The 24396-nt window shown below is 41.5% G+C and overlaps 1 protein-coding gene across 7 annotated transcripts in view; it reads right to left on the reverse strand.

The window, feature by feature from the left end:
- Positions 1 to 23085, reverse strand: part of ATP11A (ATPase phospholipid transporting 11A) — a 117239-nt gene extending 94154 nt beyond the window's left edge. For 5 of the 7 annotated variants that reach the window (XM_085215304.1, XM_019610020.3, XM_085215320.1 and 2 more), the window contains exon 1: positions 22594 to 23084. In XM_085215304.1, the coding sequence (XP_085071430.1) occupies positions 22594 to 22632 (39 nt within the window). In that variant the 5' untranslated portion in view covers positions 22633 to 23084. Of the gene's footprint in view, positions 1 to 22593 lie in introns of all 7 variants that reach the window. The other 2 variants (XM_085215311.1, XM_085215342.1) reach the window with 1 other exon arrangement.
- Positions 23086 to 24396: the final 1311 nt, after the last annotated feature.

Genomic DNA, 24396 nt, shown 5'->3' on the forward strand with positions numbered 1-24396 from the left:
CCTTTTAAGGCATATTTTAATCCACATCAATTAACACGTCTTACACTACTCAATTCTCCTCAATCATACAGCACTCTTCTAGTGAAGCAACTCATCTATGAGTAATGCAATTTCTACCTTTATGCACCCAGATACTGCAGTGTCTCATTGATTATCTTTCTTCCATCAAGTTTCTCAAAATGCTTATAGCATCAGTACACACATTTTAAGCACATATTCCATTCTACTTTTTTTTTTTTTTTTTTTTTAAAGAAAGGCACAGCATTTTGGTAAAAGCACACAAGACAGTGTTCTTAATAAGCTTTTTTTTTTTTTTAATATGCAGCATCTAAGAGGATGTTGTTTGCTGAAGCAACAAAATTCAAGAAAGAAGCATCAAGGAAATAACTCTTTTGTCCCTTTCTTTGGGATTTCATCATTCCCCAGAACATCTAAAAAAGACTTTTCTTGTACAGTTAACAATTTTCTGGCTTCAGTTTAAGACGCGGAAAAAGGATGGTTACAAAGCTACAGTACGTTCACATTTTATTACAGTAGATTTTGACAACAGGTAGATCTCATCTGCAATCCCCAGGACTAGTAAGGAATTTAACTGCCCCCCTCCAACACCTTCCCAACAGGTCTTCACTGAAATTTCAGTTCTTTTGCAAGCTTTGGGAGATCTAACAGCACAGCCCCCCTTCATTTAGCAACACTGCTTCTCAAACACTGTCTACAGCAGCTCCTTCTCAGCAAAATATTTTTCAGTAAATACATCAACATCTCCACCAACACACAACATACTAGCACTCTAAAGTCATATTCTCCAACACTGTTAGACTGCTCCTGAAGATACCTAAAAGCTTATTTCTTACCTGAGACATGTCTTCAATTTTGGACATTGACTCCTTTTTAAAGACTTTTAATTCCCCACTTCTATCATTATTTCTTAACTTCTTCTCACTGGCAAACTGAGACACTTGTTTGCACACTGGCCTGTTCCATTTCAGTTACGTTTAAACTTTTTCAGGGTTTTGAATTTAGGAATATCACGGTATTAGTATAATCACTTAATATGTCTCAGCTTAACAGTCTAGAGAAAACTGGACTTTGCCAAAAAACAGCAGATCTAACCAGCCAGCCAACAGCAGTTGTTAGCAAACATCTAATGAAGAGTGAGAACCCGAGAAACTAATTTCTGCTTGCAATATCTAACTAATTTCAGCTCTGTTTCTCTCAGGATTGTATACTTCTACAATTTAGATATATACTTGTAAAAAATATATATTAGCATACAGCAAAATACGAGCTTTCTCTTTATTATCAGACCAAACAACTGCCACAAAACATTTAAAATCCCTATTTGGCCTTTTTGAAGGAGTTTGCTCGCTGTCAGTCTCTTCATGCCTTCTGCTGCATTGTCTTGAAATGTCCAAGTTTTATAACCTGCAGCTACTCTGTCACTTCATCTGGCTTTGCGTATGAAAGAATGTAATGGGCATCAGATCACTGAATTCAGTCTGCTTGAAGGGCAAAAATTTTAAGTCACAGCTCAGAAACTATGCAATATGATGTGGCAGCATTTTGTTAATAGCATGAAAACAAGTAGAGCAGGGAATAACTTTATTATTATAGTAATAATGACATGTTACAGAATGCCCTCCGACCCTGAGTATATAATTCTTGCTGCTAGAAAGACAGAGTTAGAAATCTTGGTCTCACTTCTCAGGTGCAATGATTTTTTTCCAAGAGTTTGGAGCTTTTTGTTGGCTTTTAAGAACTAGCGACCAATTTTGTCTGAAGGCCCAGTCCATTAAGAGCATTCACTAGACCAATTCTGGCTTTCTCAGTTGCCAGTAAGTTTGGGTTGCAAACCTGATAGCAACCCGGCCAAGTTGCTTGTCTCATCTGGAATTCATCTTTCAGATTACTCATGAAATGAAGAGCAAAAAGCACTTCAGTGAAAGTAGTGCCACAAGATTTTCACAACTGCTGCAAAGAACACCCAAATCCGGGCAGCAATTCACAAGCACTGAAAGACCTCCTCCTTGTCAAGTCTAAAAACAAGCCCAGTACTGACCTTGCTACTGATCCAAGGTCAAAATTACAAGAATTCTTGAGCAGATTAAATAAGTATTAGACTTATCTGGTTTAAAAAAAACCACCACCACGAAACACCACACAGGCACATGAATAGTTATTGTTTCTGCAGTTCAGTCCACAAATGGCAGCGCAGCAAGAATACTGAGGTGAAAATACTTGACATCTTAACAAAAGTGCTATTTCATCACTACAAGCCAAACACCCAACACATTCTTTTAGTCATCCTATTTATCGCAATTTCTTAAGAATGTAAAACCATCAGTTCCAGGCCATCTTTCAGCTTTGAGATGCTGAGATACCTACGTGATACTTCAACTTTGATTTTGCCATTTATACTTCAGGGCTTAAGCTGGTACAAACCTGTTTTTGATAATTCTAAGCTGCATGCCAGAACCAAGTGAGATCCATGCATTTTTTGGTGACTTTGACTTAGCATGCAGGATGCGTTATAACATAAAAGCTTCCAACATGCACACACAAGGAATACAGATTATATTAGAGGACCATCCCAAAGTACTTCTACAGTAAAAAGTGATTTACTTACTTACACAGCGTAATGCCTACATAAAATACCACAATACACTGTGAGAGACTTATCCTCTAAGATTAATGCCAACTTTTTGACAAGTGCAGTACTGGATAAGAGGCAGCAACTAGAAGAACGTGAAAAATGGTTTCACTGTATGTTCAAATATTCAGAACCATACTACATTGTACATCATTTGGGAAGATGTAATAGGATGTACTATCACCAGATTCAGAAGATAAAAAAAGTCTGAAATTGATTTTTAAAAATATTCTAATTCTTTATGCAGGCAACACCTTCCTCCTCCTCTGCAGCAACGTCAAATGAAGAGTCACATAACTCTAGGTAATGAATGTTAGAAATACAGCACTGTAGACAAGAGTCATTACTATCCGAGCATTCTCTCATCTCTACTGATTAGGCTTTTATCAACATCTCTTTAGTAATAGATGAGTAATGCTAGGACTGTGTTACGCAGTAATATTGCTAATCAAGAGAATGCATTCATCAGGGAGGTATCTTTCAAACGAACTCTGCTGCAACAGCAGCCTTCAGGGGCTTCTGCTGAAAAGATCAGAGAAACTCTTGGTCTCATGCTTCTTGACACATGAACCTTCCAAATTCCTACATATGAGAAAGGCTTCTCTTCACACAGGGAACAGTATATTTTGCTAAGTGTACTATCAAACGGCCTATGGAACTGAATCTAAGAAGTCATTTGGGACTACACAGTTCAAACTCAAAGGTTAACAATAACAAGTACATCATTCTTCAAACATTTTAAATAGTTGATGCTTAAAGATAAAGTCCCAGTCCATATGATACATTCCCACAAACAAGTGCTTTGTATCATTTTGTAGGTTTAACTCTCTTCCTCATCCTGCACGTTGAATCGCAGTTCTGCTAAACAGAGTAAAAACAAGGTAATTTTCACCTCAGTCTTATGAGTTTCAAGATCTCATTGCCTACAAGCAACCTTATTTTCAGTACTTCAAAGAATCGCAAACATACTCAAGCAATATGCTTGCATATTGGCAAAGGAGTGCAGATCATTTAGAGCTGAACTCCAACCAAATCTGCTATTAGTTTACCATGTGGCAGATGGGCTTTGAAGGCAGCCCTGGATAGAAAGGCTTCTACATAAAACACGGGATTTACCTCCGACCTGAGGTAACTGATGAACCCTTCCACAAAGCAGCAAGGTTATAGAGTAGAGCATGCTAGAAACAATTCTAGAGGAGGTCTCAAAATGCAGACAGGAAAATACTGTAGAGAACTGAAAGCATTGATAAAAAGGCTCAAACAGAAAACGTGAAGAAGAAACAGGTTTCTCAGAAGCTCAGATGGTGACAGGAAAACCAAACTATGGATTCAATCAGGCATGAGTTAGAAACTGGCTACTTGGTTTAAACAACTTGCATTCTCTGCAAAAGACACAGAGGGCAGCTTTTTTTAAAAAAAAAAAAAAACTTATTTGGTAGGAAGCCAAGTTATTTTAAAAGCACACGAACTGATGCTACCAAATAAGGGAGTCAGCAAGGGCTACAAGTCTCAGAGGAGAAGTACAGAGAACTGGAGTGTGTTTTGGTCACAACTGACCACCTATAACAATTTGTCTCCACACACACAAAAACCAAATCAGCTTCATATGTCCTTATGTATACACAAACAATATACAGTTGTACTTTCATTTCCCTTCCAGACATAGACAGCTATGTAAGCTATGTATTTGAAAAGCAAATTTTCAAATGGTTCACTGTTTTTTTCGGAATCCAAAAAGTTATGCCCTGTATCTTTTCCCAGGTCAAGCAATACTAACACACACACCTGCTGTATCCTTTCATTAAGGCTATACTATGAACAACAACTTTTTGAAAGCTAACTAGCAAGGATCTATTTTGGTCTCTCAGCAGAGACCAAGAGTTGTGTGCTACTGACAAAACTGCTTCCACGCCTCTCCTAAAGGATTATCACTGTGACAAAGGATGAAATCAAGCTCACCTACCTCCTGCACCTGATGTCCACCACTTGCATACACCCCCCTTCCTCCACCACCACATTCTGAAGCCAATCAGCTCTAATTACAAATTTTAAAAAATCACTAGAAATGCTTTAACATTATGAAAATATTTCATAGTATTCAAATGTATTTATTAAGACCATAAATGTTAAAACATTAAATAAATCTCCAGGATTTTATCTCTGTCCTGTCCAAAATAGGACAGTATCAGGCTCCTAAAACAAAATAGTTACCAGCACTTTCAGGGCTGGTATCACTCAGTAATGTGACTTTTGTGCCTAGAACTTTTTTTTTTGAAAGTTCACTTACACAGAAGTAGAAAACTCATAGCCAGATACACACATGCACCCTCATGGCTTTAGAACGGCTTTATTTTAAAGGAAAACAAATGACAACAGTGGCGTGATCCCAATGAAGTGCAAAACAAAGTGGAAACTCCTTTTGTTATTGTACTACACTTGTTTCTAAGTCCTTGGCATCTCTTGTCTTTCTATGTTTACAAAAACAGGCGTTATCCAAATCCACCTTAAAATTGTTGGACATACTCATGTATTTTTAAGGAGAAGAATGTATTTTATAGATTTGAATGTGTCTGGAGTAAAAGTACAATTTTTATGCTTGCTCTGAGAACAGTAAGCAAGAAAGGAAATTAATACTAGCAAATAAAAGTAAGCCTCAACATCAAAGTTAAACTGCAGTGTAGAGGCATGAAAGGAAGCATATTTGAGCTATTTACTATTAAAAAACCCTCACAAAATAATCCTGGTCATTCTTTTAAATACTTTAAGAACTACAGTGACTTCACACCAGGCCTACAGCGAGTTGGGTAAAAGCTATCTGCCACTCACATCTCCCATCTTCAGCACACACTGTTTTGCAACAAAAATTCAGGTCCCCAGGAAGAGACACCTTTGAAAATAGTGATGCTGATATGATAGTGATGTGATGAAGCACATTCTCAATAGATAACTACCACTCATACAGCTGGACCTTCGCTGTTAGAAGTAGGTAAGTTCCTACCCCTTCCAGAGGTCATGAGTCTCCTCAGTTCTAGCACTTCTCACTCCGTGAGACAGAAACTGAGTAGTGATAGGAAGGAATGGGAAAGGGAGTAGGTAAGGAGTGTTTGAGCTGTTTTAACATTCACAAGCTGCTGCTTTAAAGTCTGATGTCTCAGGACAGGAGTACCCTTACAGTTAACAACCTTGGTCTCCTTTACCTTATACAACAGATCAGTTCTGCTCCTTCCTTTCATAGTCTCAACTTGTCTGCATATTTTCCTTTTGCATGTAAACAAGGAAAAGCACATTCCCCATGCTCAGCTATATTATTATAGCATCAACACACATGCTTTATGCATTTTCCCTTCCCATTTAAGCTGTAGCTATATCAGTAATCATTGTGATCTTTACATGCTAGCAAATCAAAAGCGAAGTGCAGGTTAGGGACAGCTGATAGCTGCACCCACCATCTTCAAGATGTGAAAAAAGCGACAGCTTCCTAGTTAAGACTTTTCAGCAAATAATTCATGCTTTTCAGAAAAAGCAAGTAGTTGTAATGTTCAGTCAGCAGCATGGAGCAACAAGAGATCTTGCCACACCTGGCTGGTGTTACAGCTACCATCTTGGATGAAGGTCACCCTCAATCATAAAATGGGATTACTAAAACAAGAAATACAGACCCTTACATCATGCTTAAAACTCACACCATTTATGTTTTAACTAAACTGAGACCATTACTCTTGCCATCTATCCATCATAAACCAAAGAAACCCAATCTCATTATGTGCAGTACTTCATAAAAAATTTAAAATGGCAATTTTGCTTCCTTTAGATCAGGACTTCAGCCTGTTGAGAAGAAGAAATCTTTACTTTCTTATTAAAAATTTACTATATGGCTGTTCTGGCATCTTCACAAGAATTGCCACATACAAATGCTATGCATTAGAAAAATATGAAAGCTACATTTGAAGCACTTAAAAGATCCTGGCAAGCGGACAATGGCAAGGAAACACAAATAAAGCTGACAGCCTAATTTTCACTGCTGCTTCTTTCCAGGACAAGCAGCAGCCACACAAGACAGCTTTTTTCTTTGCTCAGAGGTCAACACGTGTCAGGTAGTTTTCCATAAAACAGACATTTGTCTCTACCTGAACAATCAGCTCATTTTCCTGTCAAAGCTTGCCATTATGGCATGTTATTCTAGAAGTCACAAGTGTTTACCAGCTTCAAGTACATATAAAAGCAAATTTACTGTACCCCCCCCCCATCTCACCACAAACATTTCTATTTTCAAAAGTGTAAGCCTAACAAGACCAATTAAACTAAATCAGAAGAACACCAACATATGATGATGCAGAATGTGGAAGCCTTAAAGTAACAGGCTATCTTCAGCATACCATTCCCTGCCACAGAAGGAAAAACTTGAACGTTATGTTATGTATTTCTTTAGATGACTTTGCATTATGTTCCTGCCAGTAGCTGTACAGCCATATCAATGCAACAGTTATACATAATGAAGAGACTTAGCAATCCCACTGCAACTTTCAGATGTGAAAGTACAACTGCATATCCTGCAATAAGAGGACAAAGAAAGATTCTTTCCCTCTCACCACCATTCACCGCAAAACTGTTAGAGGATGTTGCAATGCACCACAAACTCCTCTGCAAGCCATGTAGCTGTGTGCATCCAGATTTTAAAGTTTTATTTGAAATGAAGCAGTAGGAACTGGTGTGCTCACAAAAGTTTCCAAGCCCAAGTATCAGATTAATATTTAGAAAAACAGAAGTCTTCCAATACAGAGCAGGATAAGATCAGAATCACGCTGGTTGGCAGCGTTTTCAGATAAAAACCTTGCTTTCCAGTGAGTGGGCAAGGCCAAAATTTCAAGGCATTCAACTTCAGGTCAAGCTTCAATGCATCTATTTCACAAGATTTTTGTTTTCTGATAGAGCTAACCCAGTCCCACCGTTTACTCAACAAGCAACCATGGTGCCAGGCTGTCCATCCTGCAGTCCATTTCTCTGAGAACAGGAGATAAAAATATTCTTTACAGCATGGAAGTCTTTGTGAAGTAGCCCTGAATTGCTGCAAGATAATCACTATTGTGCTCAGTACCAGCTTTTCATCCTCTTTCGCTGTCAGTCTCAATTGCCTCCTTGATACACATCAATCAGACAGAAATTGTGATCCACACTTCTTCCTAGCACAGCCTGCCAAGACAGCTGCATTGCCTTCTGTACTAATGACTTGAGAAGGTACTAGAAGTTTTGGCACTGATGCCCACCAACAGAAGATACTCCTAGCGTTACTGGAGATGGCTATCATTGTGCTCTCCTATTAGCATAGAAGTGTCATGCAAAAATATATTTAGTAACTTAGCATAGCATAATCCTTTCAATCATATGCTTCAGCTCAATTTGAGGAATAACAAAAGCATGTTTTGTTGGCTGTAGTTTTCCAAGCACCAAAGACAGCTGTATCTTCACAGGAAATGAGATCCAATTTATCCCTCCCACACGAGGACCACCACACAAACAGCTGATTTGTATCAGCTGGGTGTCAGATGACCCAGACCAGAGTCAAAGCTTGGAGCACAAGCCTTATGAGGAACAGCTGAGGGAGCTAGAATAGTTCAGTATGGAGACAAGGGTACCTTATTGCTCCCTACAACTACCTGAAGGCAGGTTGCAGTGAACTGGGGAATCGGCCACTTCCCCCCACACAACTAACAAAAAGACTAGAGGGAACGGCCTCAAGTTGCACCAGGGGAGGTTCAGGTTGGGTGTTAGAAAATACCTCCCCAAAAGAGAGGTCAGGCACTGGCACAGGCTGCTCAAGGAGGTGGTGGAGTCAATGTCCCTGGAGGTGTTGAAGAAACACTTAGTTGTTGTACTGAGGGACGTGGTTTAGTGGGAAATATTGGAGGTAGGTGGATGGTTGGACTGGATGAACTTAGAGGTCTTTTCCAACCTTGATGATTATGATTCATAGTCCTGAGGAAGAGAGAGGTAACTTCTCTACCAGGCTAGGAGCTCTATTGGTGTTCACTGCTTCATTTCCTAGAGCTGCTAAGAAGGGATGCCTATGAGCAGGTAGACAAGCTAGGACAAAAGCTACAGAGAAAGACTATGAACCCAACACAGGCTCCAGGAAGATAGCTGCGAGACAATGGGCAGAAGGAGACCTATAAGAAAGGCTTTTTGGAAGAAATATGAACTGTAGTAAGATTAGCTGAGGTAGCACTAAAGAGAAACTGAGGTACTGGAATAAGATACATCTGAGCTTAAAGATCAATAGATTACTTAGAGACAGAGCACAGGAGAACAGAACTTCCTGAATCACCTGGAAAGGAAGCGGAACAGAACAAACAGCACTTCAGCAAGATGCACGAGGCTTTTAGATACCATCCAGACCAGGAGTTATATCCTTTCTGGTAAAGATTCTAGCTAAAGCCCAGGCTCAGGATTTAAGCCTTTAAGACACTAACGACATTCCTGAAAACAGACTGTACACTCACATACCTTGCAAGGTAAGATCGGAATTATAAGCACATTTGTTTGGCTTCCATTAGCACATAGCAATAGCTTGTTTAATATAATGGGATGGAAAGGCTGAACTCAGTATGGAATGAGTATTAGTCCTCCAAAATTCTTTTCCAAAAAGAGGAAGCAGAATCTACACTGTAGGGTAGTGTCATAAAGCTTCTAGATATTCTTTTAGAGCCCAGATCTCACAAGAGGGCATTCCACAATTTAAGCCAACTAAGCAAAGGGAATCCATTAGCATTTCAATGAAAAAGCAAACTCCAATCAGTAGCAGGAATGCTGGCCTAATTTGCCAATTTATTTACAGCTTGACCACTAAGAGTATCAGCCATCTTCAACTGACCACAGAAGTGGAGGACAGAGATGCATTTATAGCTTGCTGTCCCTCAACAACCAGCTCAAAAACCACAGAAGGACATACCACAACACATGACCTAAAGCACATGACATCAAGTGTTCAAGAATCTCCTTCAACCAAAGACTTCCTTTGTTTTACAGAATATTCTTTCACATTCCTCCTCCGACATTTTAAAACAGTGATAGAAATCCACTTCATTAACACGCTCCAGACTATTTTACAAAAATGTAAGGCAAATATACTGAGATCAAGCAGTTTCCAGTTTCATACTTCCCTTCTAAAGGGAAGAATCTTTGCTGCCTTTTAACCAGGTTAAGCCTCAGGACTTTTCCAGAAGCTTGTCAGGCTCCTAACCTAGCAATAAGTCTTTCAGGAATAGCTTACAGCCTGCTATTTTGAACAAACATTTTTATGGTAATAGGACCAAATGAATCAAATCTCTTTACATGGACACCCAGAGCTCACCCTCCTTCCTTTTGCTCCCATATTCCTCAAACTGCATATACATGCAGTTTCAAACCTTACACACAGCTCTAGAATAACCTCTCAGAGCACAGGCACCCACAGCTGGTGCTCCATGGTGACACAGCTATCTTGTCATGAAAGTTGAGACCAGCAAGCCTAAGTCTCAAGGGCAGAGGCATTTTCTCACCATTTGTTACTAATTAAAGTCTAGTGGCTTTTTTCTTCCTGCTGCTGAGGTCATTTATACATCAACAGCTTCCAAATTAAGTGCTCTATGGAAAAGTTGTAGGCATGTAGCCCGTTTTGGCTCTGGGAGAAGGGTTTCCCACCCACAGCTCTCTTCTTTGCTGCCATCTTCTATCACAAAGATTAGAGCATCTTCAGGTAGTAACTGCGTTTACACCAATGACAATTTGGGGGTTATTTTTTTGTCTGTTTTTGTTACAACTGGAGCAACAAGAGCCAGGAGAAATACTTCAACCTGCTCAGGTCCATTGCTATTAAAGCCTCAGCTCCACCTCCAGCAAAAAAAAAAAAAACAAAAAAAAACCTGAGCTAATGTACACAGGGAAGCACTGTGAACCTCTATTACTGCACCCTTAATGCATGAATGAACAAATACACTACGTGGTGTAATTACTGTTCAGAATAACAACTCATCAAACCTAAAGGTTATCACTACCATCTTACACAGTTTCATCCACAGAGCCTGTTCTAAACTACGGCGTTTTAATGCCACCTCAGAGGAGAAAACAGTATGGCTGCAAAAGAGACAAAAAAATATTGTAAGCAAGTTGACAGTTCTAATTTCACAATCAGAATTATGCAGGCTGGAACGGATTTCTCCACATCATCTGGACACTGTTTGTGGAAAGACTTAGAAAGTATTTTTGGATTAGCCTGACATCAACAAATGTTTTGATGTCTCTGTCCCCCGGCTAAGCTATCTGAAAAGCTTTATATTGGTTTTCACACTAGAGAATCCCAAACAGCTCCTGCCTATACATGTGATTCAAACCATACATCAGCAGCTGCTAGATTACACAAGGCAAACAGTTTTCAAAACTGAGGAAGCTACAGTGTACATTAGGAAACCAATACCAGTTCCTTAAAAGAAAACAGGATATTCTGTGGTCAGTTCAGAAACACTTAAGAACTGGAATCACAACCTGAGAAATTAAATAGCTTACCTTGGTTTAGGGCACACAATTACATAGCAAACAGTGCCAGATTTAGCATACTTAGTTGTTGAGTGGAATCAACCCTGAAAGCAAGAGGAGTTGAAAAAGAAGGCAGCTCAAGGGATTTGTTGTTTCAATACACACATTTTCTGAGAAATAAGCATACAAAAAAAAAAAAAAAAAGGAAAGCAACTGAATTATAAGAACTGTTTTATTAGCAAAGAAAAGAAAGGGATTTTTGTTGCTACAAGGTATGGACTATTCCCTTTGTGCCCTTGTATCTGCAAAGAACCTACTCATACATACTACACACACAACCTACTGGGCAAAGTGAGCAACAATCCAATCTACTGTTAGCCGTAATTGCTCTGCCTCAAGCAGACTGGACAGGACAACCCTCACAGCATCTCCCAAACAGCACTTCTGTGTTCATGAACTACTTTGCTGCTCTCAGCCATTGAGACAAGAACAGAGAACAAAACATTCAAACTGGAAAGAGATTGGCTATATTCCTCTAAGAGGGCTCTTAAGAAATGTAGCCACTTATGGCTTCTGAAATCCTGCGTATCTCATTCTGTGATGGGCTTGTTCCTCCCCTCAACTCCCTATCCGAAGAAATTTCAGGAGAGAACTGTTTTCAGAATAAAAAAAATAAGTTTGAAACATCCTTAGTAAAAGGGATTGTGTACATCTTGTTTCCATGCCAAGAAAACCTTGATTTTCAAGGTTTTGATGCTGGCCTTCACATAAGCAAAAATATTCTCTTACCAGCCTTCCACAGCTGCCTGTGAAAGGGTTAAAGGTGCCCTGGGCTTATACAATCCCAACAGGAGATTCCTGTTCTGGCTAGCATCCCTATTTCAATAAAGCATGTTCTAATATAACACACAGTAGGAAGTGCTAAGCTTATGTCTGTTCCATTCTCTCCAAAGCCATTATACCTTGATTGCACTTAGGTCTTCAGAAAGGCCAAGCCATGTGGCACATGAGCACTATATGACAGCACATATCACACAGTTAAGTCAGGGAAGTTGGTTTGGTTTTAATACTTCCACTAACTAGCAGTACCCAGACTTCTAATTCTTTAATGCTCCTTGTCATTTGTATGAAGTGTTTTCTTTTCCAATTACTCCTTTTCTGATGGTAGCTGCTACCCACAAGGCTAGCCAGAGTTTCTCATCTGCCAGGAGTCCTAACTCACAGATCATCTCCTCAGTCACTACACCCCTATTCAAAGCACTACCCAGAACCCCAGTGTTGGGCAGCACCCTTTCTTTTACCAAGGAACTTTCTCCTACTGAACTCATTTCAGCTTCAAATCCAAAGAAGAGTTATCTTCATAGAAATGCACCCTTCTACTCAATGTCCAGCGGTCTGCCAGTCTGAGTGAAGTGAAAGAGATATCGCTATCAGTAAGCCAACAGCACATCCAAAATAGAAGGGAAAAGAATGAGTAAACTGATCTCCACTGCCGAAGCGCCTTCTGACAGCTCTTCAAAGGTTAGAAGAGCTACGTGCACAGCTCCACTCTCACGAGAAGCTCTGAATTCCAGATCACAGTTTCAAGCAGTTCAAGGAAGAGGCAGCGCACGGCTGCCTGCAGCCAGGAGCAGAGGCACAGCCGTGCCTGCCCACTCCTTAGCTGATCTCCCCCTGCCCAGCACCAGATAGGGAGAACCCCACCAGACTCTGCAGCTCTCTGCTTTTCCCCTGGATGGAGACACAGCTGCACAATGAAGGTGACGAGTTCAGAGGCACTGCCTTCCCACCCTAGAAGGTGCATAACCAAGCAACTGCTATTCCATAGCAAGACAGGATCTTATAAGTAGAATTATGTTGTCTGAGTGGGAGCTGAAACAAACAAGCCAAAAGATCAACACTACAGTCTTACTAGTTTTAAAGCTCTGGAAATACCGTTGCCTCACTATTCCGCTACAACCTTGAGTCAACCAAACCTTGTTTGGCTTTTGTTACCATTTTTAACATGAGCAAGAAAAAAGCATGGGTAAAAACATCATTAGCTTCAGTTTTAAACACTATCATCAGATATATACCACAAAATGGCAAAGGAATACCAAGATTTTAATTCTGCACACCCAACAGAAGTCTAGCCTCAAGTCATTTAATTTATGTATACACACACACACACACACACACGCTTTGAACAAGTTAAAGCAGATACCATTAGTACTGTAAGTAAAAATGCTCATTGTGGCCTTTCTACGTTCTAGGGAAGAAGTCCTAGGCTGGAACCTCTGGGACACGTGTTACAAATTTGAGACCTCAAAGCTGAAAAAGAAGAATCCAGACTGTCCTATATAAAGCTCTGTTTATACCTGCTTATACTCAGTTGTATTTTGCTTCATGAGAGCACCTGAAGGTCTCCTTTTATTTCTACATGCTAAAGCCACTTAAGCATCAATGCTTAGACTCCTCACATCAGACAAAAACAGGCAGAATCTAGAAGTCAGCATACTCATGCATCAACTCGAAGGGTGAAGCAGTTTAGGGCTCAGGGCATAGCTTTCCCTATGCCGACACCCCCCCTCATTTTCCTCCCCTCTCTTCCCCCCCAGTCCCCACACACACAAAGGCACCTCCTGCCAAATGAGGCCATCTGGTCACCTGACTACTCTAAGTAGTTAACAGCCAGTTAATGCTGTTTAGAAGATTAACAACACTTCAGCCTTTGGAGGTGAAATTAAGATAGCTCTGACAGTTTCTTCATCTTAAAAGATAGGAAAAAAAAATTAACAGCTGTGTTCAGACAGACGAAAGCTTTCAGAACCAACTCATTATCACAGCCTCGACTCCTGAATGCTGAAGACCAACATAAGTGTTACAGAGCTGCTGTACAGAGAATATATATGCCTGCAAAGAGCTTTAAGTCAGCAAGAAAGACTGGATTCACCTAGAACACTTAGAATGATTCTGGTTGAAGGTAACATGCTGCAAGTGTACTGTCATTCAAAAGTAGACCATACCCTCTCGACAAGTGTTCTGTAGGAAACCAAACTGAAGCAGCAGCAGCAATTCTCAGTATCCTACCTGAAACTGTTAGTGTTAAGATTACAAGAGCAATTTCTCAGAGGCATCGTTCCAATAATGTTTATAGCTTTGCAGAGTACTGTCGACATCCCACAAAAGTAATTTCTATCATTTACTAAAGGTTCATTTAGTAAGCAAAGCTCTTTCAAAATACACAATTTTCCTTTGCATTAATCATTACACACATCATGTTTTCCAACGATGGTAGTATGTTCCTTGGCTTTATTTTGTAATGACCTCCCAGAAAGCACAGGGGTCTAAGTGTAAGGCCACATAATCATAATAAATGGTATAAATGAAGGAACACAAAATGGAAGAAATGAATGGCACTAGTGTTTGTACTTAAACATAATGATAGCTTGGGAAAGCAACTTTATTAATAATAATTTGAGAAGATATGAAGGGCTGTGTATAATGCTAAGCATGAAATGCAAGTTCCTAATGCAATTCAGTCAAAAAAAAAAATCTGTTTCAGTTCTTCTACCTATCCACTTTACAACACAAATTAGGAGCCTTAAAAACAAAACACTACTGGGTAAACAGCTCAATTCCTCTCCCCTTTCATCCACTTTTCACTCTACACAAGCAAAAAAGCCCTTCATATAACTGTTTTGATCATTAACTTTGTAAAACTTCACTGGTGCTTCGACAGATGCTCTTTTCAGAGGATTTCACAGCACCCTATCTTAGCAGTGATGTAGAAGAAGAACCTAATTGTCCTTAATCCTCTATTTAAAATAGGTTATATGAAATCCTCTTTTGACTGAAGCAGAGATTAGTCAGCACCACTAGGAAAAAGAAACATTATTCCCCCCCACCCTACCCACTATCTAGATGAATTTAATGATTAATGAAGGAAACAAATTAACCACTCTCGTATTTCAAAAAGGAAAATTAATCTACAAAGAATAGCAGGATAGAAAAACGTTCCTATGAAAACTCCCAATTCTTATGTTCTCATGCTTGTAAGCAACTCTCATAAAAACAAGCATCCCAGATCACAATTTCACAGTATACCTGAGCACCTAGACATAACTTGGCATAGTTCTTGACACTGCCAAAGGAATCGCACAGAGTTCATGTGCACACATCTGCAAGTGAGCGTGTGTAACTGAAGGAATGAGAGTGGGGTTATAATCAGGGGTAGCATAAGAAAGAGACATGTAGAACAGTTAAGCAGTGAGGAGAAAAAAACAAACCACTACATACACTTGTGATAGGCCTACACTGTGAACTAGTTTTCTTCCTGCATTGTAGTACTGAATCATCTCAAAGCTTTGAACTACCCTTAAAACATCTCTCTGCAAAAGAGCTGGGCAATACTCTCATCCTCATCATAAAAACAGATGAAGGAATAGCAGATAAATTAACATCTAGATCCACAGGAGAGACCTAAGAGCTTTAATAGCCATAGGCTGTAAAGTTCCAAACTTTGAGAACCTGGCTTATCCCATCCATCTCCTAGAACAATTTAGGCTAGACTGCCAATTTCTCCCTAGAAAGCGTGCAATTCTAATATAGTATCACAAATAATAAACCTTTAACAAAATTGAAGTAAATGTTAAATGAAACAAAGGCCAAGAAAACACTTCTCATGATGATTAGGTGCGTGTTTGTGCCACAAGCATCCCAAAGTCATTACCAAGAGGGAAGAAAAACACAGACCTGGTATCTGTGTTATAAAGGATTCTTGGTTTGCCTTGTCTACCTGCAGCTGTTGCCATGGTAATTATAGCAGAGAAGATAATAGCATTCCAGTGTCATTCTGCTTCAGTTCAGGATGAACTTCAACTGAAACGTCCCTTGACAATTACACAAATAGAAATGCAATATCATTCTACTGGTTTACCATTATGCGGTATAAGCAGCACCATTCTGGAAAAATATAATCTAACTAAAAGACTTTAAATGAGGAGAGACAGGCTATTTTGTTTAAGGAAAAAAAAAAAAAAAAATCCCACCACCAAAAACAGTGAAGTCAAATCCAGTTACATAACAGGTGCTAAAACATCTGCTCTGTCTTTTCTGTGGCAGAGCTTTCTCGTGGTTTCCTCTCCCTGCCAGTACGCACATGACATGGAGGCAGCATCTCACTGTCAATCAGACTGCAGCTCTTCTAAAACAAAACTGTTTCCTCTTTGCATTTAAGTACTGTTCAATTAAACGAGCCTATATCCCCACCTTGACAGCACAAGCAGCAGCCTGGTATGATATCTGTGAAATGTTCTACTTGTCAGCCCAGTTATTGCTTTTTAAGTGTTTCAGTTTCAAAAAGGCAGGCTCATTAGAAAATCCCATTTTGCCATGCCACTTTTCTTGTTTCAATTACTGCAGTATGACAGGAGCAAAGAGTGAATGAGAAACAGTGCATGTGGATTTCGAGCTGTAAGCGTGCTACGTTGTATCGCACCTTCTTTCATTCCTGCTAATGATTTTGAAGAGGCTTCCTACTTTCAGTAAGGGTTATGTGGTACCCTACAAGAGGCACAAGAGCAAAACTGTATTGCAATAAAAAAAGTTGACAAAAGCAACTACACAGTTGTTATATGAGAAGAAAAACTGCAAGTTATTTTTGGCATTAAAAATGGCAAGATTAGAAGTTCTTGGTCTACTTTAAGTCACTTAAATACACTCTGAGAGTAGAGAATGTGTTTGGGAGGGTTTAAATTGCAGAAGTACCCACTGCATATAGGTGAGCAATATCTTGTAGTCAATAGCAACCAGCTTTGTAATACTGGCAGCTTCTCTGACATCTTGAAACTGTTTTACATACGGTCTTACTTTCATTCATCTCAAAAGATAAAGAAACTGCATCTTTCTCAAAGAAATTAGCTAATTAGCCCCCACAGTTCTTCTTGTTTACTGTCCCTCTGGTTGTTCGTTAAGTTGCATTTTTTCAGAGGGAATGAAGGTAAGGCTGAGGTGTGGGGAGTTTCGGATTATATAGATTACAAAGCTGGAAAGAGCATGAAACAGAACTCACTACCAGCGTGCAGGAGCCAGGCAGATTTGGTGCTCACTAGAATCAACTCCTGGAGGAAGTAAAGCTTTCCATCTTTGCCTCTTTAAAGATGAAGGGGCTGAAAAGCATGAAGTCAGCACGCTCTCCAGGTTCATCACCCAGAGGAAACAAACCAACCAACCCCATGCAGATTGGAGATGCTTAGGGGAAGACAGGAATTCAGAAGTGACCTATGCTGTTTAAATGTACTCTGTCACACCTTTGGCACCAGGAACAACTGGCACCCCTGCGCAACAGAGTGGAAAGGTGAGATGGGAAGCATCAGGAAGATCTGTGACACATTGACATCCAGGAGAGATATGAGAAGAAAAAAAAAAGAAAAAAAAAAAAGGATTCCATGCCAGGGACAGACACAAACACTTAAGAAATGCAAGGTACTAATTACTGGCCTGTAAATACATGCCTAACCCCTAATGAGAATGTATTTTGTACAGTTCAGACTGCTTGCAGACAAAGTCAGGATATAAACACATTCATATGACATTTATAACAGCTTGAAATTCTGTCAAGTTCTATCACTGGAGGAAGAAAAAAATAACCCTTTTGACTTACTGCAAGTGACAGCCAGGGGGAAAAAAAAAAGTGTTCATTTAAAGAGGCACCCTGAGTAAGAGACATGGAGCCAATGCTTCTCTGACACCGGTCTGTACGTTCTCAGGGAAAGCCGAGTGACTGTGAGGGAAGGCAAGAACTGGAACACTGGGCTGCTTTCAGACGTGTTAGCAAAGCTTAGAAAACCGCAGATCATCTCAGCTGCTTGATAAAAGGCCTGTCCTTTTAGACAAATAATTCCAGAACACCAAAGCTTACTGTTTTCAAGCTTTCAGGTCAAAATAGTTACACCCACCTTCTATCAACATTACATAAAAAAGAAAATCCTGAAGCTCCGTATTCATTTACATTAAGACTATATGTATAAGTAAAATACTTTAGAAATATAATTAGAAAACAGTTTAGGATTTATATTGAAAAAAGAAACAACATAACTGTCTGAACTATTAACCAAAATTCACAGGCTGACTGGACTTCGCAGTGAACACACTTTGAAAAAGAAAGTCCTAATGTAACTTCCTGGCCAGATTAGTCAATCACTTATTCAAACTACAAGTAAAGTCAACCCACTCCTTCTAAAGAAGTGAAAAATAAAGCATCCTTTTGTAATTTCATTTATTGCATCCCCCAAAAGAAGATTTTTCAGAACCACCTACAGAACTAATAGACCAGAAGGTTCCCAGAGGCCAGAACTGTAGAAAATCATTCTTTCTTTTGAAAGTGAATCTTTATATGTTGCTATACACCTTTAGAAATGCTTACACAGGCAACAAATGCACAACATCCATGTTTGTACTCCTGAAGTAGTATAAGAACAAGAGGGGAAGCAATACAGTGGCAGGATTTCTAAGTATACTACATAATAGAGGCAGAAGTGCTCAGTAATGCATCCCTGGCCCAATAACATTTATCATACAGTTCAAAGCAATCAACCTGGGCAGGAGCATTTACTGACGAGGGGCCAGCTGTCCTACAGATTCAGAACAGACCGTCACCTTCTGCTGCAAGATGGTGAGTGACCATCCAGTGCTCAAAGAAACGTATGCTAAGTGTGATGTTCTCCAGGTTGCCCAGGCATATTCAAGTCAACAATATTCATGCATATGCAAATCCACAGTCTGCCATAAACAGCTGTTGTGAATACACAAGGCACTCGCACACATTTCATTAAGCAAACGAAAAACAGTGCTTATTTTATGAGAGCTATGATGGCATTGAGACTTGTTTTAAGGGTATTAGCTATCTCTAAACTTCTCTCTTCCAAAGAACTTCAGAAGCCCTGAGCTCAGCAAAGCCCTTCGCCCCCACAGCACAAATTAAAAGACAAAGCTAATGTAACACCAGTTACATGGACAAAACATATTGCTTAATAATAATAATGAGTATGCTAAGTAATCTAATCTAATACTGAGGGTCACCAATCATCTATGGACACAACACTGATTATGATGATATGCTTGTTTCCTCCCCCCACTCACCCCTAATTAGCGTATACTTTTAATGTTAAGCTGACCAGTTTTGCTCATCACTGATCACAGAGGCAGGCTCTGCATGGCACTCACTGGCAGATGTATTAACTCGGCTTTCTCAGACTGGGAGGCTGCCTACCCTGGGGTAGCACCCATCTCCCAGGGAACACACAAACAACCCAAAGGTATGACAGCAGCACGACACCTGATGCAAAAGCACCATTCAGAAATAAAGATTATACCCTAATAAAGAATGTGTGATATCAAACCTTTTACCCCCACCTCTACTCCCAAAGGGGATTTTCACAGTATTCACAGGATTACTATTTCCCTTCTTTGGGAAAGTAAATTAATCACCAAGATTTATTTAATTACAGAAAGCTTTATTCAGTTGTTGTTGCTTCATGTGGCGGAAAGCTGTATAAAAAGGTTTTTCTACTTCATTATTCAAAGATGCCACCAATACGGTGGATACAATTTGAAGCAGCAAAACATATAGACATTCTCAAACCCAAATAAGAAGTTGCACTGCCCCATTTCAGACTGAAGGATCAACAAGCGCTTAGAAAACTACTCTGAACATTAGATCAACTGCACTGCAGTGAAACAGACACCCTCTGCACAGCAAGTTATTCTTCCCCAACAGCCCTATAAATTTTGTAGGGCTGCAGCCAACGAGCACAGAAAGGACTAGAGCAAAATCAAAGAAATCTGCAGGATGGATATAAGAGGCAGAACACCACAATACTCCTTTTGAAATGGAGTAAGACAAACTTATCACTGCCTCTGTCCTTCCAGGAGACTATTCCATCTCTCACTAAAGGGATGCAAGGTATGGTATGACCAGCATGCTGAACATGGGTCTGACTCAACCATGTCACTGGAGGGTTCCAATGTCTAGAAGGTACAAACAAATAGAAGACTCAGTGCAGGTGAACAGCATGCGTATTAGAAAATGCTAATCAGGAAACTGACGTCAGCTTGACCTGACAGCACCCAGCCATCACTATGCTTCTATACAGCCTTTGAGATACAAACTATTTTGCATTGCTTCAGGACAGTGACTGCAATAACAAAGAAAATGGGGGAAATGGGGGGGGGGGGTTTGCAGGAAAACCTTTCAGCGTGAACATCAACATGAACTGTCCTGAATGGAATTTAACTTACGCCCTACAACATGTATCAGAGAGAAAGGAAAGCAGTTACACCTGACTCAGACACTACTGCATTAGAAGCTTCCATCAGTACAATGCAATTACCCCAACAGCATCTCCAGCTTCCTTCAAGAAGCAACTGCTCTGCTTCAGGGAAGATCCGCAGCTAACCAAGTCCCAGGTGCAGCCTGGAGAATGACAATTCATAGTTCTAGGCCATCAACTGCTGAATAGTCTCTGCATAGATTTGAAATAATCCCAAGTACGAGCTTACTTTGGTATATTTTGGCCTTGTATCTTTCTCTTTGACTTCTGCAGAAGTGCCACTGCTTGCTCTCCCTCATTAAAAAGCCTGGAAAAAGGCAAGCACATCCACACTTCTGAACCATAACTGTTTTGTACACAGCTCGGGTGAACAACTGTTGAGCAACACTGCTGACATGTACATCTGTTCCTCAGTTACAGCAGTCAGTTTCAGGCACAGCATTTAAACTATTAATTCTCATTTTCACTGCCGTAGCAGTATAAAAATAGATGAACCATGGAGAAAAGAAACAAAACAATACAGTAATCAGCTTGCCAGATTTAATGGCCTTACTGAAATAATGATCCCTGACAACAGCTTTTTCCAAAGTGTTCTTTCCTTGGAAAAAAAAAATATATATATATTATAATAAAAATGAAGAAACTGACTTGATGACTGAGGAAAAAATAGTGCAAAAAGAACAAGCAACAGGTGAGAATATATAAGGCAGCTTGGAACAGCCAGGCAGTTATCCAGGCACAGCCTGCTCGGCACACACATAATGCAGAAAGCAATGTGATCTAGGAAATTCTTCCTCACAAGTGCTGTTCCATCAGGCTTTTAGACCATTGAATTACCCTCATCAGTAGTGCAGGAGCATGATGATGGTCTGCAACTTACAAGTTCAAGTGTCTTACTTTTTCCAACATACTGTCCTCTTATGTACATCTTTGTCCTTTAAAATAAAAGTTATAGCTAATCTTAAGTTTGCTTCAGTCACATTTGATGTTCAGTTTGAAAGAGAGGTTAGAGCTAAAGTTCTGTAGAAAATGCATAGAAATCACAGTTTGCTCTACGCACAATGAACGTGGTATGATTTTTGGAGTATTTGTACAGGTTTCAGCTGTGAGGACACAAGAAATCTTCAGCTAAACCCCACATGAAGATCAGCAGTGCCAGATCAGTGTACTCAGACTGATCTTATTTCTAAACAGAGCCCAGCACAGCTCACTAGAGCGCTGCACATCCACAGAGACTTCTCTCACGCCTCATCGCTATTACAGTATTTCCTCCTCCCCTCGGGGTTACTTTCTAAGGATCCCTATACACACCGCTGCATTCAGTACTCACCTATTCTCTCTCCTCATCCCACAGAACAACACAAACAACAAACAAAATCCAGTATTACTCCCCACCGGATCTTTTTTTTTTTTCCATTTGTACATAAACGAGAAAGCTCAGCGTGCATTACATGAACAAAACTCAATACACCCAAAACTGAGAATGTTCTGATCAAACACAGGTATGGTCAGAGCGTGAAAGTTTCCTGACTTACAACACTTCCTGCAAGAGAGGAAGAGCTGGGTGCATATGGGAATCCCCACTGCTTCCTTGCAACATCACCTCCCAACTGTTTCTAAGTTTCTCCTGCACCCAAAAGCAGCAGCCCGCATCCTCCTGCTAATTAGCCGTTCCCAGCCCTCGGATCACAGGGATCTGTGCTTCACGCACCTCGTTCTACACCTAGACCCACTCTAAAGCAGTACTGCTTTGTTTTGGCGCTGGGAGAACAGCAAGTAAGGTGAACTCTCCGTCCCCGAAGCCAAGTTGGGAGCGCCCGAATCCTACCGCGCGCATCTACAGGCAGAGCGGATTACCCTGAGCGCTCCACCGCCTATTTAAGCCAGCCAGCTCCGCAAAACGCAGCCGGACTGAGCCATCGGAATCAAACGGGACAAGCAGCAGAACTGCGACCGAGCTCGGGATGTCACCCAGCGCCCGAGCCGCTCCTGTGGGGGGCCGGGCTGCCTGCAGCCGCTCACACCGATGGCAGAGGGCCGCCCCGACCCCCGCCGTGCCGCGCTCGGAAAGGGCGCCCCGGGGGGACTCCGTCGGAAGCTCCGTGGCCGTGCGGCGGTACTCACGTATCGGCTCACGAGGGTCCGGAGCAGGCTGCAATCCATGGCGGGCGGCCGGTCGCCGCTGCCCGACACTCAGGACCGCGCGGCCGGCTGCTCTCTGCTGCCGCCGGGCTGCCCGGCTTTCCTCGCGTGCCACATGCAGGGAGCCGCGCCCGTTCCCTCGCCGCTCCTCGCCGTCCCGGCTAAGCCGTGCGCTGACCGCCGCCGCTGCGGCGCGGTGCCCCGCGGCCCCTCATGCCCCACAGCGCGGCTGCCGCGACGCCTTCGAGGTGAGGAGGAGGCACAGAGGAACAACGCCTCCAACAGCCCACCCGACCCGACCTGCCACGTTCCCGCCCCTCACTGCGCCCGCCCCGCGGGGCCGGCCCAGGGCTTTATCCGGCAGGCGAGCCCCGCGCCGCTCCCTTCGCTGCCACCGCCCGGCCCGGCTCGCCCCGCGCCCGCTTTGATCCCAGCCGGGCTGCCCCGGCCGCGCACGTCACGCAGGGCGGGCGGGCATGCGCGCGGCGACGCCCCTCCCTCCTCACCTCAGCGCTCGGAACTGCCGTACCGGCCATGGGAAGCGGGCAGAGAGCGGCGGGGAACAGCGGCCGCGCCCTTGTGGGGAGCGCCCTCCCGTTGGGACCCCGCCCGCCTCACACCGCGGTGAAACAGCCGCTGCCAGTGCGGCGGGGCGAGCTGCAGCCGTGCTCGAGGCAGAACTGGCGGAGTGCAGCCCTTCGCGCGCCGGCAGCTGAGGGATGGCTGTCCTGGGGCTGAGAGCCGTTAGAAAGACATCTCGGCTTCCAAAGGGCGTTACAGCCCCAACAAAGCGAGCAGAAGGGATTACAGTGAGGGGACGTGCAGAAGTTTCCCTCGACTGTTGTGCTTTCGTGTCCGTCGTAGATTTAGGGATACCTAGGCACTCGCTTGGCTTTACTGAAGTCTTGTACGTAGCCTCAAACAAATTGAGTATTGCTTTCCATGATTCAACATAACTAAACCCAGGCTTTAAGCTAAATACTTCCTCTAAATTTAACTGGAACTTTATGCTGTCGTAAAATTCAAGATGTGACTAAAAAGTCAACTTTAAATAAAGCAAACAAATCGCTTTGTACAGTCAGACTGAAAATCTGCTCCTTTCAGCAGCAGTCAGTCAGGCTGGCTGCTCTGTGTCACCAGGCTGAGCCCACAGCTGATCAGTTGTCTCTCCTTTGGTTCCTGACCATTCAGTCGCTCTCCAGGCACTGCATAATCCTTCCAGACCAAAGAGAATCCAAACTTTTAGTACAACTTACATATGCAGAAAGAAAAAAAAACCCCACAGAGATTATGCTATTTGAGATCATCTTTTAGTATTAAGAAGAAAGGCATATGACTGATTCTTCCCAGGTCACCTTTAGTTTAGATGCGTTATATATGTTCAGCAGTTTTTAGACTGCAAAGTATATAATGTGCAGTAAGTGCAGTGCGGTCGAGCTAATGTTGCTATTCAGACTCCAAAGTGGTGTTGGTCTAAAACCCGGTGCTTTTCAGCTCAGCTACTGCTAATAATTTATATTCCTTTTGCAGCACCTGTCTTTTTCATGCTCCTATTTATAGTCCTAACACTTCTGCAACATAGGTTTCTGTTCCTCTATTTCACTTTCAGGAAGTTATCACAGAAAATGAAAGGGAATAAAGGAATTAAAAGAGCCATGAAACAACAAGATTTTTTTTAGAATGAGCAGTTCTGTGTGAGTTAACCCAAAAATTCCTTTATCTATTTTTTTACTTGAACAATTCACTATCAAAATGATACTCCATGATTATATCATCACTCTTTAG

Source organism: Meleagris gallopavo, chromosome 1 (genome assembly GCF_905368555.1).
Source record: "Meleagris gallopavo chromosome 1, MGAL_WU_HG_1.1, whole genome shotgun sequence".
NCBI classification, from domain to species: Eukaryota; Metazoa; Chordata; class Aves; order Galliformes; family Phasianidae; genus Meleagris; species Meleagris gallopavo.